The sequence below is a fragment of the Tribolium madens genome, unplaced genomic scaffold, assembly GCF_015345945.1.
Source record: "Tribolium madens isolate multiple individuals breed KSU strain unplaced genomic scaffold, Tmad_KSU_1.1 Scaffold_96;HRSCAF=242;Tcas5.2_LG5, whole genome shotgun sequence".
NCBI classification, from domain to species: Eukaryota; Metazoa; Arthropoda; class Insecta; order Coleoptera; family Tenebrionidae; genus Tribolium; species Tribolium madens.
The window spans coordinates 1502556-1518358 of NW_025401068.1; the positions used below are offsets into that span (position 1 = coordinate 1502556).

A 15803-nucleotide genomic window follows, 5' to 3' on the forward strand; every position below is an offset into this window, starting at 1 on the left:
GAAATAGAAACCCGTATTTATGAAAACAGCTATGGTATGAATATTGTGATAATTTCACGTTTTCTACCGAGACACGCAAAAAATATCAAAACACTTTCTTCGTTAAGAACATTAAAATTAATCTTTGTATAAACGAGTTTCTCAACATTATAAATAAATTTTTCTCTCATGGTTTAACCTGATGACCTAGAGAATCTAGTGATACTTTCCAACTTCCCAGAAAATATAAATAATGAAAAAAATTGTGTGATAAAATAAAAAGCATATTTTGTTTGAATATTCATTATTAATAATGTTTGAAAAGCCAATTTCAAAATCAAAATTCAAATATACATGATAAATTAATAATTTGCAAACGCCACTGCATTTTCAGTTTTAGTAACATATGTATATTAGTAATATTTATTTTACATTTTATGTCAATAAATAGTTAACAAAATAAATAAAGTACCTTAAAATCCAACACCACAATCCATAAAAGAGTTTTAAATTGCAAAATAAATATTGGGAGAAGTTTTTTGCTACAGGCTATTAGAAAAGGAAACAAGGAAGCTGTATCCTAAATTGTAACTCTATTCAATGTTATTTGTGGCTTTTATTGGCAAAATTTTTGTCCCTTTACTAAATAATTGTAAAAAACATATACAAGATCATCAGTATCATTAAATAGATATAAAAAAATGTCAAATGTCAAAATTTTTTGAGCAGATAGAATTTTTTCCATGTTCCTGGTAATTTATCTTCTTGAAATTTTTCTCTGGGGCGCGAGTTCTAACACACCCTGTACATGCAATCATACTTATTCTGAAGTAACAAGAATTAGACGTAACATTCTTTATAATTGCGCCAATCTTCTTAATAAATGCCAATCAAGGAACATTTCATTAAATAAAAAAATAATTTCTTAACCGTGGGAAAACACAGGCAAGATTCAAGAAACATCATCCTCAAATTGCACTCACAAGATTATTTACTTTTTCAATTTTTAGTCTTTACATTGCTTACATGTGCATTCGTGCAAGAAAATTTACATTTTACAAAATTCTATTTTACACAAAAAGAATGTGATGAATTTTATTGTGGTACAGGTCATGAAAAATTAATATAATTTATCCACGTTTTCTAATCTTTCTTTTTGCCCGCATTTATTTGATGAATTAAAATTCCGAATAAAAGCTTGCTTCCATTTCCCAGATAATTTATTATTAGAAAACATGCAACTGTATTTCATATACAATTTTTAGAAAATACCCAATATTTTATTAAGCTTTTAAATAAATACAGGGTGTTAAAAAAATATTGTAAAATATTTCAGGAGGTAATATAGTATAGACCAAAACAAACAAAAAAGTCCTAATAAAGATGGGTCCGCAAAGTAACGGTTTCGTAAATATCGAAAATTATTCGTTTTTTGAAACATTTATTCAAACAAAAAAGAGAAGCTTCTAGTATAAGAATTCTAAAAATATTCACATTCGATATCTCCGAAACCGGTACTTTGCGGGCCATGTTTATAAAGACTTTTTTGTTTATTTTGGTCCGTACTATTATTACCTCCTTAAATGTTTAACAATCTTTTTTTAACACCCTGTATAAATGTTTTTGATACTACATTTTAGAATTTTGTGTTGGAACCATTAAGGGTTGTATAACTCAAATATTACCCTCAAAACGCTGCATTCTTTCAGGTTTATTGACCTACCGATTCCTTTGAAGCTAATTGGGTACCTACCACAACTTTCGACACCAAAATGTGGAATTTTTTTCTATTTTCAAAAATTTTTTTCTACTTATGTGTTATCGTAACGAAAGGGTGAAGTAAGCATTCAAACATTTACATAATTTAATCGTTAAATTATTACAGGAGCAAGTACATAGAAAATTTCAACGATGTTACAGAAATTTCTCATTGGAGTGAACAATCTGATACTGTACAAGACGTAGGAAAATCAAAAGGGAGCTTAGTCCTTCAAAAAACTGTAAATTTCCAACGAGCAATTTTATTCACATTGCTTAATCCTCAACCGTGTGGGGCTGCTTTTGCAGGCGTCCAGAAACAAATACCCCTTGATTTAAGTGGTTTTAGGAGCATTTCACTCAAAGTGAGAGGACAAGGGTCTTTCAAAGGCTACAAATTTATTCTCAAAGAAGCGAGATATAATTATTCATTCTGTAATTTCTTTGAAGCCCCTGACAATTTTCAAGAAGAGATACTTTCTCTACAAGACTTCAAACCGTATTATGAAGGAAAATTGGTCAATGACTCTGGGGTTTCTCTAGACTTGTCCAAAATAACATCAATTGGGATACAAGCATATGGGGGTGTTTATCTGCCAAGGAAACAGTCAGGGGTTGGCAGTTTGGAAATAGACTGGATCAGAAAAAATAATTAAAATGCTATTTTTAATTCATTAAACTGTACACAAAAATAAACGGAATCAAGCAGGCATGTGCTTACTTTTAACTGCTTTGAGGATAGAATCGCTCGAGTCTGAAATTCCCAAATTTGGCCAAATCTTCCTTTCCAGTGAATTTATACGAAAAGTAATTCAAATCCTAACTGCACCACCAACACACAACGCAATTGCATAATTTAAATGTCTGTCAATTCTCACCCGTTTTTTAATTTTTGACACTTTTGACAGTTGAATGATGTGATGAGTGCAACTTGTGAAAAAGTATCAAAATAATTAGTTTTTTCTTCCAAACTGCTCATAATCATTTCTGAAAAGGTCGACAAATCAAATTTTGCAATATATTATTGATAACAGTTCTTTATAAACAAGTTTTAATTTGATTTTGCGAATTCATGGTAGACATAACCTCTACAATGCCACCTGTGGATAAAACCCCCCATGTCCACACCGGAGACTTCGAACTGGTGAATTGTTTGCACGCTTATTTAAAAGTACCGGTGTTTGAGTACCGGTCGAAAAATACAGGACTTACGGTGGTCATAGTTGAGGTTGATGGGCCTGTGGTTAATGGATACTTTTGTCTAGGTATTAACTGTCTTTTTGGAATTTGTGTGATTGTGTTTTTGTAGCAACTGAAGCTTTCGACGACGATGGCTTGCCGCATACTCTCGAGCACTTGATTTTTTTGGGGAGTGAGCAGTACCCCTACAAGGGGGTCCTGGATTTGCTTGCAAATCGGTGTTTGGCCTCTGGTACAAACGCCTGGACAGACACCGACCACACCTGTTACACCATGGAGACTGCTGGGAGTGAAGGGTTTTTGGCTTTGATGCCCATATTTTTAGAGCACATTTTATACCCCATCCTGAGTGTAATAAATTTTCGGTTTCTAATTATTCATATACTAATTTTAATATTTAGGAGGAAGGTTTTATCACTGAAGTTCACCACATAACTCCTCAAGGCGACGATGCCGGTGTTGTCTATTGTGAAATGCAAGGCCGCGAGAACACAGCTGAATCCAGACTTCATGTTAACTTAGCCAGGGCTATGTATCCAGGCCGTTGCGGCTATTCCTCTGAGACTGGCGGGATTATGAAAAATCTGAGAGAGTCAACCACTAATGAAAAAGTGAAAAACTACCACAAAGAGTTCTACAGACCTGAGAATTTGAAAGTTATCATCACAGGTCAGATTAAACATGAGGAAGTTTTTAAAGCTTTAGAATCTCTCGAACGTAAAATACTAATGAAAGGGGAACGGGGCGATTTTAAGAGACCATGGCAAAGCCCTGTTCCTCCTTTGCTTGAATCAAAGGATTTGATTATCAAATATCCCACTGATGAAGAGAATAATGGCGTTTTTTGTATTGGATGGAGGGGGCCTTCGGCTGTCACTGAACAGTATATGTTGACAGCAGTGTGTATTTTTCTCAAGTATCTCACCGAATTTTCCACTTATACTTTGCCAAAGGAGTTTATTGAAATTGATGATCCTTACGCCAGCAACGTGAGTTATCCTTATTTTCTACTGAACAAGTGGAAATATAATTAATTATATTGACTTTTTGTATTGTTTCAAGCATAACATACAGGTGATTCAAACCAACTGAGCATGAAAATGAATTCAGATTTTTCTTTAAGCCTTTTTTTAACAAAAACGGAACTGTCAATTTCCATATTATCATATAGACATCTTACTTCTTTTCGGTGATGTAGGATTTAATTTATTGTTGAATTTTCTAGTTGTTAAATGTTTTGTATACCAAAAGACAAAAAATACGTATCATCTGTTCAATGTTGCAAGATCTGTCGTTTTTGCTAACTAAATTAAGAATACATGATCTGAACGGCCAAAAACTTAACCCAAAGTCTAACCTTTGAAAAAAGGCTGAAACAATTTTTTGTCATGGGAACTTTTAACTCAGTTGGATCTCCTTTATCACCACCCAAAAAATGGTCCGACACTTTTGAATCACCCTGTATATCCTAATACAAAAAAATCAGAGAAAAATCTGGTTCGATTGTTTAATAGACAGACCAATACATAATAAATTTAAAAGTTCCTATTATTAAGAAAGGAAACTTCTTTATTCATGAAATATAAAAATGATGTTGCATAATAAAAAATATTAACTACAGGATGCGCCAGAACTCGCGCCCCAGAGAAAGGTAAAATATCAGGAACATGGAAAAAATGTTTAAAAAAATCTATATAAAAATTTCGAAGTTATGAAACTTCAAATTTTGCACTTTGACTCTATTTATTTCTGTTGGAAAAATAATTTTCCAAGTTTTTTGCTACAGGCTATTAGAAGACGAAACAAGGAAGCTGTATCCTAAATGTTGCTGAATCTCTTTAATGTTATTTGTAGCTTTTATTGACAAAATTGTTGGACTTTTTCTAAATAATTATAATTATAAAAAAAATTCTCTGGGGCTCGAGTTCTGACATACTTTGTATACAGCAAATTCTCAATAAAACATAAGTTGGTAACCCAACTATTTTTTGTGAAAACCTTGAGTAAAACGAATTCAAGATAAAGTTTTATGAAAATAATAATAAAAAAAATTTAGGAGTAATATACACTGTGTAACGAAAAAAATGGGAACCAAGAGTAATCTACGATTTCCCAGGTAAATATAAAGCGATTTAACCCAACTTATCTCTATACCAATTTATACCGTTTAAAAGTTAGGAGGGCACCAAAAAAATTTTTTATTTACTCAATTTACAGTTTTGAATGAAACAAAAACAATGAAAAGAAACAGTGAAAAAAGAATCGGACCATAAGAAAGCATTAATAAAAACCCAGATGTGTTTTTATTTTTTTTTTTTTCGCTGTATTAATCCGAAATGTACGGTTTACTTATTATTTTTAAAATTTTCCTCCCAACCAGGAATAAAGTGAACTTTTATTTCTTCGTTTTTGAATAATAATCTGCTTCTTTATTCTCTAGGGAATAAAATTTAAAAAACACACCAAAGTGATGATACGGTTTCTTTGAAACACATAAATTTTTTATTTTACAATTTTTGAAGATTATTTAAAATAAAATAATGGTGACATTTTTTAACTACACAGGCTGCGCCAGAACTCGCGCCCCAGAGAAAAATGTAAGGTAAGATACCAGGAACATGGAAAAAATGGTAAAAAAACTCTATCTATAAAAATTTCAATAAATTTTGTATTATTTATTTCTGTTGGAAAAATAATTTTCCAAGTTTTTTGCTACAGGCTGTTATAATAGGAAAGAAGGAAGTTGTATCCTAAATTGTAACTTTGTTTAACGTTATTTGGAGCTTTTATTGGCAAAAGTTTTGTACCTTTACTAAATAATTATAAAAAAAACACATACAAGATCATCAGTATCATTAAATAAACAAAAAAATGTAAAATGTCAAAATTTTATGACAGATACAATTTTTTAAACATTTTTTTCATGTTTATAGTATTTTACCTTTTTTTCTCTAAGACGCGAGTTCTGGCGCACCCTGAATATTTAGTAATAATTAAGTAATTAGTACCTGTAATAAAATTTTGTTACGAACACGTTTATTTTGTATGAAAAAAAAAAATACGATCTCATAAATTCAAGGCAAACAATTTTTCGTTTATTTAATTAGGCTTTAGTACAAAACGACCTTCGGGTCTTCGTAATTCTACTTTCATGCTACTTTGCAAAAATTTAAGTCATTTCATGGCTATTTTAGATTTCTTTTAACTTTTTGGAAAACGCTGAATCTTGCATTTACATAATGTTCGAGGACGTGCCACTAAACAAATTACCAGAAGTTAAACCGAAATTACAAGAATTATTAAAGAGGCTTGTGGATGAAGAAGATATTAATATGGAACGAATCAAAAGTATAATCAAACGCAACAAACTTGAGCACTTGAGTGATATTGAAAATAACCCACATAGCACTTTAGCTTTCATAATAATCGGTCACATTTTATACGGAAATACAAAAGAAGACGTAAGAAATAAAAACAGTTTGTATTTGAAGTAAAAATATATATTTTAGCTTCAACAAAGACTCAATCCTTTGGTCGATTTAGGCAAACTTTTGAAAGAACCTAAATCGTTTTGGGTTTCTTTGATGAAGAAATATTTAGTTGACAATAATTACGTAGCCGTGCAATGCATTCCAAGTAAAGACGAACAAATGAGAATGGCAGAAGAAGAAGCAAAACGGATTAAAGAACAAATTGATTCTCTTGGTGAAGACGGTTTAAAAGAAAAGGAAAAATTATTAGAAGACGCGATTAAGTTCAATAGTAGAGATCCACCAGCTGACATGATAACATCACTGCCTATTCCAAGTCTCAAAACTATCAATTTTCATGATATTAAGAGATACAGAACTGATTTAGATGATAGACAACAAATCGATTTATCAAACACTAACGTCTACACCTGCTTTGATCACATCAAATCCGAATTTATTTATGTGAGTTATTTTCGTTTTACTATTTTTTATTTAATTAATCACAATTGTAGTTGTATGCGTTATTGGATAGCACAGCCGTTCCCCAAGAACTGCGCATTTACCTCCCTTTGATGCTGGAATCCTTGTTCGAATCTCCCATCAGAAAGAACGGAAAACTCATCCCATATGAAGAAGTTATCGAACAATTAAACAACGACACTGTTTCCTTCAGTTCAAGTATCGGTCTTGGTTCCAAATGCCTCTTCAAATGCGGTCCCTATTCTCATACAATTTCCGTAATGTTGCAACTGGAGGTGGCAAAATACGAAAAAGGGATCGAGTGGTTACGCGATATTTTATACAACACTGTTTTTTCAGTCGACCGATTGAAAATAATTGCGGCTAAAATGAATAATGCCGTAGCACAGGCGAAAAGATCGGGACGGAATGTCGTAGCTTACGCCATGCGAGGAATGCGTTTCGTTGAAAGTAAAAATAAAAAAAAAAAAATTGAAACGCTTTCGGTAACAAATTTTTCTTTTAGACAGTAATATTTACAACAATGGCATTCTTGTGCAAAATAAATTTTTAACTGAGACTAGTGAAACTTTAGCGAGTGAAAAGTCGGTCGATTTGTTGGTCACGTGCGAGAAAATCTGGAAAATTCTTGTCGATCCGAAAAATGTAGTGTTGCATTTGATTGGGAATTTAGATTGTATTCCTGACGCCGCCGAACCTTTGAGCAAATTTTTGCCATCAAATGTCAACCCGATTCAAGAAAAGTAGGTGATATATTTTTTAATCCGGGCAAATTAGTCATAAAAATAGGTGGTCAAATAACGAAAATTCCGACAGAGCTAAATTTTGGTGAAGACTTTGTGTACACCATTAGAAATAAAGTGTCAAAAGTCCCCATCGATCCCATGTGTGCTAAAAAAGTTATTCGGGGTCAAAGGTCAAAATTTGACGTTTTTTAGATTTTTTTCGAAAACGGTAAGTTTTATCAAAAAAGTAGCCAGACAAGCCTGAGAAATCGCGATTCTAAAAGTTGAAGTAGTAACGTTCTACATGATATGCACATACAGAGTGCGCCAGAACTCGCGCAAGACAAATGCCATGTAGGGTAAGGTACTAGGAACATAGAAAAAATTAAAAAAAAATTCTATCTATAAAAATTTGAATGTTATGAGAGTTTAAATTTTGCACTTTGACTCTTATTTATTTCTGTTGGAAGCGGAAACAAGGAAGCTGTATCCTAAACTGTAACTCTGTTTAATGTTATTTGTGGCTTTTATTGACAAAATTTTTGTACTTTTACTAAATAATTATAAAAAAACATACAAAATCATCAGTGTTATAAGATACCAGGAACATAAAAAAAATGTTTAAAAAATTGTAACTGTCAAAAAATTTTGACATTTGTTTTTTGACATTTAACATTTTTTTATGTCTATTTAATAATACTGATGATTTTGTATATGTTTTTTTACAATTATTTAGTAAAGGTACAAAACTTTTGTCAATAAAAGCCACAAATAACATTGTTTCCGCTTCTAATAGCCTGTAGCAAAAAAACTTGGAAAATTATTTTTCCAACAGAAATAAATGAGTCAAAGTGCAAAATTTAAACTCTCATAGCTTTAAAATTTTTATAGATAGAATTTTTTACCCTACATGGCATTTGTCTTTGGGGCGCGAGTTCTGACGCACTCTGTATGTGCATGTCATGTAGAACGTGACTCCTTCAACTTTTAGAATCGCGATATCTCAGGAATGAAAAAAAGAAAAAAAAGTAGAAAAAAAGTATAGACCATTTTTGTAGATAATTTCAAGATCTATAATTTTTGTCTGGGCTACTTTTTCGATAAAACTTACCGTTTTCAAAAAAATCTAAAAAACGTCAAATTTTGATCTTTGACCCCGAATAACTTTTTTAGCACACGTGGGATCGATGGGGACTTTTGACACTTTATTCCTAATGGTGTACCCAAGATCTCCACCAAAATTTAGCTCGGAATTTTAGTTATTTGAAATGTCTATTTTGACCGGACTATTTACAAAAATTGTTAATAATTTTTTTATTTAAATGTTAGACTACATGTCATCCCTGATCTAAAATTGATCAAACCATCACAGGAGCAGAGTTTAACCGGTTGTGTTATCGGTATGGGGTGTCTAGAATCAGCTTTTTTCCATCAAACAGTTGACAGTATTTCTTCGTATGAAGATCCCGACTTGCCTGCTTTGATGCTTTACTTGCAGTATTTAATACAAGCGGAGGTAATAAAAATAATTTATGTCAATTGTAATTTGCTAAATGTTTTATAGGGCCCCATGTGGAGACAAATAAGAGGCAAAGGGTACGCCTATGGGTACACTATGATGGTTAAGCCTCATGAAGGTCTTCTCTATTTAGTGTTCTCTCGAGCTACGAACGTAGTCGGTGCTTATATGGAAGCTAAAGAAATTATTTTAAATCAGATAAATAACCAAGAGTGGGATACTAATTTAATCGACTCTGCTAGGAGTTCTCTTATTTTTGAACTGATAGAGAAAGAGAATACTATAGGAAGTGTTATTGGATTATCGGTCATTTCCTATTTCCAACAAGTTGATTTTACCTATAATAGGTTAGTTCAGTTGCATTTGTTTAAATATATTATATTTGTTACTTCTAGAACTCTGCTCAATCTCATTCACAACGTAACTATAGAAGAATTGAATAATGTGGGGAAAAAGTATTTGTTAGCATTGTTCGACTCTAAAAGAACTAAGACTGCGATTGTTTCGGTTCCTGCAAAAGCTGAGCAAATAATGGAGGCCTTTAGAAGGTAGTTATTTATCAAGTGGGAAATTATTTTTGACGCTTTCTTGTTTCAGTGTAAATATTGATTTAACCGTGTATCCATCTTTAGAAGAAAGTTTTTTGAAATAAATTATACAACGATGTGGCTACAAATTCAAATTATAGGTGTCCATATTCATCTTAATTTGTATGTATTTATTTATTAAATAACAATTATCATGTAACAAATTATTTTGTTGTTATTATTATCTGTTTCTCCTCTAAAAACGTAGAACTAGTTCTGGTTAAAAATACATAAAGTCGTCCCGACTATTTTTTAAACAACTGTTTGTGAAGTGACTTTGGTTTACCTTGAAACTCTTTCTGCAGATGCGGTTTCTGAGTATTTTTTTATAACAAAAGAGAAACACAGGGAAGCTAAAAAGTATGGATATATCTAAATATTTTCAGAACGGTTTAGCAGAGCACGTTGAAATTTGGGAAACAGTTTATTTATTTTTTTATCCAAGTTTAGGCGACAAAGAGCTAACGATAGATAAAGACAATATTTCTAAGGCTAAAAAAAAATACGTTTTTCAAAATTTTATTAGTTCGATAATTTTCGATTACATTAAGGTGTGCATGTGTTACATCACCGAACTCAGAAAAAAAATGCTCTTCTTAAAAATATTAAATTTGACCCTTCTTGCCATTAAAAAAAAAATCAGGTTAGCCTTGTATCCCCAGAACAAATGGAGATAGAAGTTTGATAAACATCTGAGGCGGTGGAATTTACATATTTAAGCATATACCAAATTTCAATAAATTTTATGAATAGTTTTTATAATATTTAACTGTACATTTAAGTATGTTTATGTTATTTTGTAAGTTAATTTTCTCTCTTATCAGATGATTTTTTGATTCTTCTGAATTTTTATTATGTAAAAATATTGCTTATTTAAACCGTTAGGTCATTTCCGGCAGAAACAAACCAAATAAATGGATGACAAAGCATTTTAGTCAATTATTACGTTGAGTTGATGAAATTTTTTCTTTATTATAGCTGTTCATTACAAAATAAAAATTGATTAAAGATACCTACGTTCCGAATAGAGGATCTCCGAAACAAAGAGGTTTAGTCAAAAACGACTGATAAATTTTCGGGCTCATTTTTTATGACATTTTTGAAAAGCTTATTTCTTTCTGCGCCAGAACTCGCGCCCCAGAGAAAATTTTCAAGTAAAGTAAGGTACCAGGAACTATATCGACAAAAAACTCATAAAAAGTGCCATGCAATGATGCACTAAAATGTTAGTTGTTGTATTTGAAAAAGTCAAGTTTTTGCCATTTCTAATTTGTCATTTGCAAAAAAAATGTAGTAGGCGATGGAATTTTGACTTCGAGTTCACCTTTATCTCAAAAAATGTCCTAAAACTTAAAGAATCGACTGGAAAACAGTTGGTTAAGTCGTCTTGAATGATTCCAAAGTTATGAATTTTTCTGTGGGTCTATGCACGACGTTATTTTGACACATATATTGACATAAGTCAAAAATTGTTGCAGATACATAAGTTTAAGGCACTGGTTATATTGACAACTTAATGACAAATCCAACAATGTAACAAAAATCGGGTTTCTATTTAAAAAAGCAGAATTGAGCTTAGTATTTGATTTTGGACATTCTAGAAATATTTTTAGAATGTCTCATTATCGATTTAAAAAAAAAACAAATCTTGGATAGAAAAAAGTTATGGAGCTTGCACGCACCCCTGGGTCAGCCTATATAATATTCTATACCAGAATACCCGGTCCAGTTTTACGTCTTTGGAAATTCCTGGCCAATAACCACATGACGGCCTTGGTATTTTTTTCCAGAAGCAAGCCCTTTTATTCATATTTTTTAGTTCTGAAGTAGATAATGTTTGCCAAGTAACCTTTCCGAATTTATAATTATTCCAAGATTCTTATTTTCATTCAAACGTATGTATACTTTCTCAATTAATAACCTAAGCTAATGAGAGACTAATCTAGTTTTTTATTAATTTATCTGAAAATATTATGTAAATGACACCTATTAGTTTCTACTACGTCAGTAAAATATATTTAATTGGGCTTCTTTAACAATCATAATAGCAGGAGTTATAAATTTTAATTTAATTACTCTTTTTTATGTAACAAACAAATAGGTAAGTAGCATATTTTTCGTGGTACTTAATTTTGGATTTTTCAATTTTTGTGAAGAAGTAAATAATAAGTAGTAACAATAAAGATCGTATAAAATTGGAATAGTCGCATTGACATTGATCTTGGTACTTAATTAATTATATGAAAGAATAAGACTAAAAAATAATCAAGGTTTGTTACTATAAAATCAGAACCTGTTTAACTGTCAAGTATTAATACACTGGCAGACACGGAATTTCGATTTGTCATTCGAGTGACATAAAAATGTAAAACGGACCTTAGGCAACTAACCTCAGTTGCGGTTTTTGTAATTTTTATCCTGCTAGCTAGAGAAAAAATGACAATAAATCAAAATAATTTATTGAACTTATATAAAAACACGTATTGCTGGCATTAGTGTTTCCGAAAATCGACGTCAAACAACTAAAACTTTCAAATTTTAGATTCAAACGTCAATCATAATGACAATAAAGCGTGACTTACATTATTGACATTTTTTGAAATGACATAAATTTTATGTCCAAAATTCCGTGTCCGCCAGTGTATTCAAAATACATATTTATACAGGGTGTTAAGTAAATGTCCGCGTAAAATTCGTCACTACGACACAAAAAAAGGTGCAAAACAATTGTTGCGTTATTGTCAACCATCAATGTCACATTTTGGCGCTTGTAAAATGGTACCTTTATCTAATCCTGAGAAAGCAGACATGGTCCTTCTTTACAGAAAAAACGGAGATAATTCGGCCGTGGAATAGAAATTGTGAATGGACCACGCTACATTTCATCACATTGAAAATTACAGCTGAAAATCCTTCTGAATTAGCAATAATTATTAGCATGACAATTTTTTTCTAAACACTAAAAATTCCAAAAGCCGCGGTGTTTTTGTCACTATGACAGCGACAAAAGTTTGCCCTAACAGCGACAAAACGGAACCTAACTTATGAAAGCGTCTGAATCTAGTAGGTCTGCATCATCGGGTTTACGTATTCATTAAATTGTCTTACCGAATTACACTCAAGCTGTTTTTTTTCCGAAGAAAACTTGACATTTTTAATTCGAGTTTTGTTTACTTTAACTGCCTCGTCCAATTTCCAATTCTATACTTTTTTTTTTATTTTCTGTGCTAATTTTTTTTTGTGCATAAGGCCCACTCGATTTTTATTGTTCAAAACAGAAAATTTTATCGAAATTTAGTTAATTTAGGATAGCAACTTAGAATTTTACGCTAGACTAAACAAACCTTATATTGATGGAAAGCTTGTCAAAAGATCTTTTGATTGGTACATACAATAATAAATAGTAGGTGCCATTTGAAAAAAAATGAGTTTTTGACATTTTTAATTTGTCATGTTTAAAAAATCGCAGTAGGCACATGCCACTGAGCAGGTTGTTGAGTAAACACTTAAAAGATGCGGCAAACATTCAGGAATCAAACGGCGTTACTTACTTTAATTTGTGTGCAAGCATTTAGAAGGTACGAATTTTTAGACAGACCCCTGCATTTTAAAAATTCTGGTAAAAAAAGCACCACAAAAGAAAATTGATAACAGATAAATGAAAACAACCTCTATAAGAGTTATTTGTAATTTAGCATAGAATCCAAAAATAAAATCAAACTTAGTAGATTCCATTTAAAAAAACATAACTTTAGTGTTTTTTTAATATGGGTATATAAACCGCAATATTTTCAGAAAGTGCAGCTATAATCTAAAAAAAAAGAAAAGTCAATATCTCTTAAAATAAACAAGTTATAGAGCTTTTTCGGACCGTAGGGACAGCCTGTATCTACGTATTCTTCAATCGTGTATTTAACCATTTTGCATATTTTTTGGGAAAAGGAATTGACAGTGACACTTTGGTCGTATGCAGCTATGATAGATATAATTATAAATTGATTCAGTGGTAACCCGGTTAACGCCTTAAATGGGCGTAGAAATTGGGGTGGATATAAGAAGTTTTGCCCCTATAAAATATTGCTATAAAGTATTAAAACTAAGAATATCGACTCCTTTGTGGATTTTAAAAAAGCCATTAAATTTTGGCAGGACTGTATTTTTGAAATTGCATTTAAATTTTTGTTCAAATGACAACAATTTTTGGAATCCCCTTAACACCTCTTAAAAAACGAAATAAAAAAGTGAAATGTATAGTGTTGACAAAAATAAATATGACAAATTGAAGAAATCAAATAATGATTTTTCTATAAAATTTAGTTGTTTGAATTTGGCTTTATAATTATGACATTTGTCAGTTTGTCAAAAATTGATTTGTCGAATTGAAGTTAAAAAATTGGCTCGAATTAGCGATATTGTAAAGTGCTCGGTAATTATTGAACGGAAGGAATGACAGAAGATTTGAAAAATTGTAGTTTTAAAATAATTTTATTAAATTCTTATCTAAATTGAATTATTCTGTTTTATCTACTTGTATTTAAATTACAACACTTTTTGGAAGTGGGGGTGTCGCAGCCCATTTTACACTAGAAAAAGCACTACTATATAAAGTGTGTCCCCGGATAGGTGAAACGATTCTTGTAAAAAACAAAAAAATTTAGTTTGAAATTTTTATTTTTTGGGGTTCAGCCCCAGCAACTATAATTTTTATTTTTTTTTGTTTTATTAACAAATACGTTAAAAAGTTATTTAGTACTAATAATCTAAAAGTAAATTTTTATTCATAATAAAAGAACTGTTAAAAATAAAATTCTTTGATTTATGAAATAATAAACATAAAAAATGAAAAATATTTTCGCTACTTATAGGTATTTTATGATTGTAAATTATTATTGAATTATTTTAGGGACCTAAATGGGTCTGTAAAGTAACAATTTTTGGGAGCGTAACGAAAATTATAATGAAGTAAGCAAATAAAAATAAAAAAATTTAGATTAACTGAAGAAAACCTTCTATTTGAAAAAATCACCTAGTTTTTTACAATTTTAGTTTTTTTTTGAAAAAGGTTTTTTTGGGCTTCGAATAAACCACTATCCTGCATCAAGTGTTTTACTTCCATAATGTTTAAGTTTTACAGTTCTACAAATAAAAGGTTTTGAAATGTAGGTGATATGTTCCAAAATTATGATTTTGATCATTTAGTAGTGTAGTAGTGATTAAATTAACGTTAATGTAATAACCGGACCATAATAAACAAGTTGCAGCAATTAATTCTTTTCTTATTTTATTTTAGTGAGATTTCGTTTTAGAAATTAATGTGCATACCTACTTACCCAATGAATTAATAATTAATTTTAGAAACGATGTCTTGAAATGTGTTTTACAATGTCAACATGAACATGATTTATAATATACATAGGAATAAGTTATTGCGCTAAATCTTTTTATTGAAACCACAATTATTTCTCTTTTTACTTAAATTAATACTGTATTGACACAAAACCTAGGTCATATCTTATTAAAAACTAATTTATTTATCACAAGAATTACAATAGACGTCATTCATTATTATCACACCTGCGGGTAATATTCCTAAAATTAAATTTAGTTGTTTCTAGCTAATTCAACAAGCGATAGCAACTATTAATCTATCACAAAAGTCAATAAAGCTATCAGACAGATGTAACCATGTGTCAAAATTATCCCTTTTTTACTAATACATTCATTATTAATTGCTATTTAATGAGCGGTTTTACTCAATTTTGGCTAGACTAGGTCACGCTGCAACAACCGGAAAACTAACAGAAAATTTTCGTACGTTTAACTCGACATGGTTCAATTCAGGTCGAATTATTTGAACATTGTACAAACTTTTAATTGATTTTCTAGCACACAATAATTGTCCCAACTTTCAAGATTTAGCGTGTAATTTTTTATGTTCTACTTCTTCCCGTGTTTAAAATTTTATATTTCTTGAAGCAGAACAACAATGGGGAATACAAATAAAAAAATTAGATGTCATTAGTACCGCATAAGCACTATAAACATTGCCATATTGTGTGCTTAGGTATTTCAATTTATGATT

General features: G+C 30.9%; 2 protein-coding genes and 1 long non-coding RNA gene across 3 annotated transcripts; 2 read left to right on the forward strand and 1 right to left on the reverse strand.

Annotated features, from left to right (window-relative positions):
• The first annotated feature begins 1488 nt into the window (after positions 1-1488).
• LOC123013467 lies at positions 1489-2500 on the forward strand. Its single transcript, XM_044411986.1, has 2 exons — positions 1489-1813; positions 1865-2500. Exons 1-2 carry the CDS (start codon positions 1752-1754, stop codon positions 2391-2393), a joined length of 591 nt encoding a protein of 196 aa, XP_044267921.1. The 5' UTR covers positions 1489-1751; the 3' UTR covers positions 2394-2500.
• On the reverse strand, positions 1829-2642 carry LOC123013469. Its single transcript, XR_006413273.1, has 2 exons — positions 2459-2642; positions 1829-2371 (listed from the first exon to the last, which is right to left on the reverse strand). It is a non-coding gene; the product is annotated as an uncharacterized LOC123013469 (long non-coding RNA).
• Positions 2643-2653: 11 nt separating this feature from the next.
• Positions 2654-9978, forward strand: LOC123013463 (uncharacterized protein C05D11.1-like). The gene is made up of 11 exons (XM_044411980.1): positions 2654-3002; positions 3047-3288; positions 3339-3926; positions 6132-6398; positions 6447-6872; positions 6923-7340; positions 7396-7633; positions 8945-9131; positions 9180-9481; positions 9530-9682; positions 9732-9978. The coding sequence occupies exons 1-11, from the start codon at positions 2810-2812 to the stop codon at positions 9784-9786; spliced, it is 3069 nt and encodes a 1022-aa protein (XP_044267915.1). The 5' UTR covers positions 2654-2809; the 3' UTR covers positions 9787-9978.
• The last annotated feature ends 5825 nt before the right edge of the window (positions 9979-15803 follow it).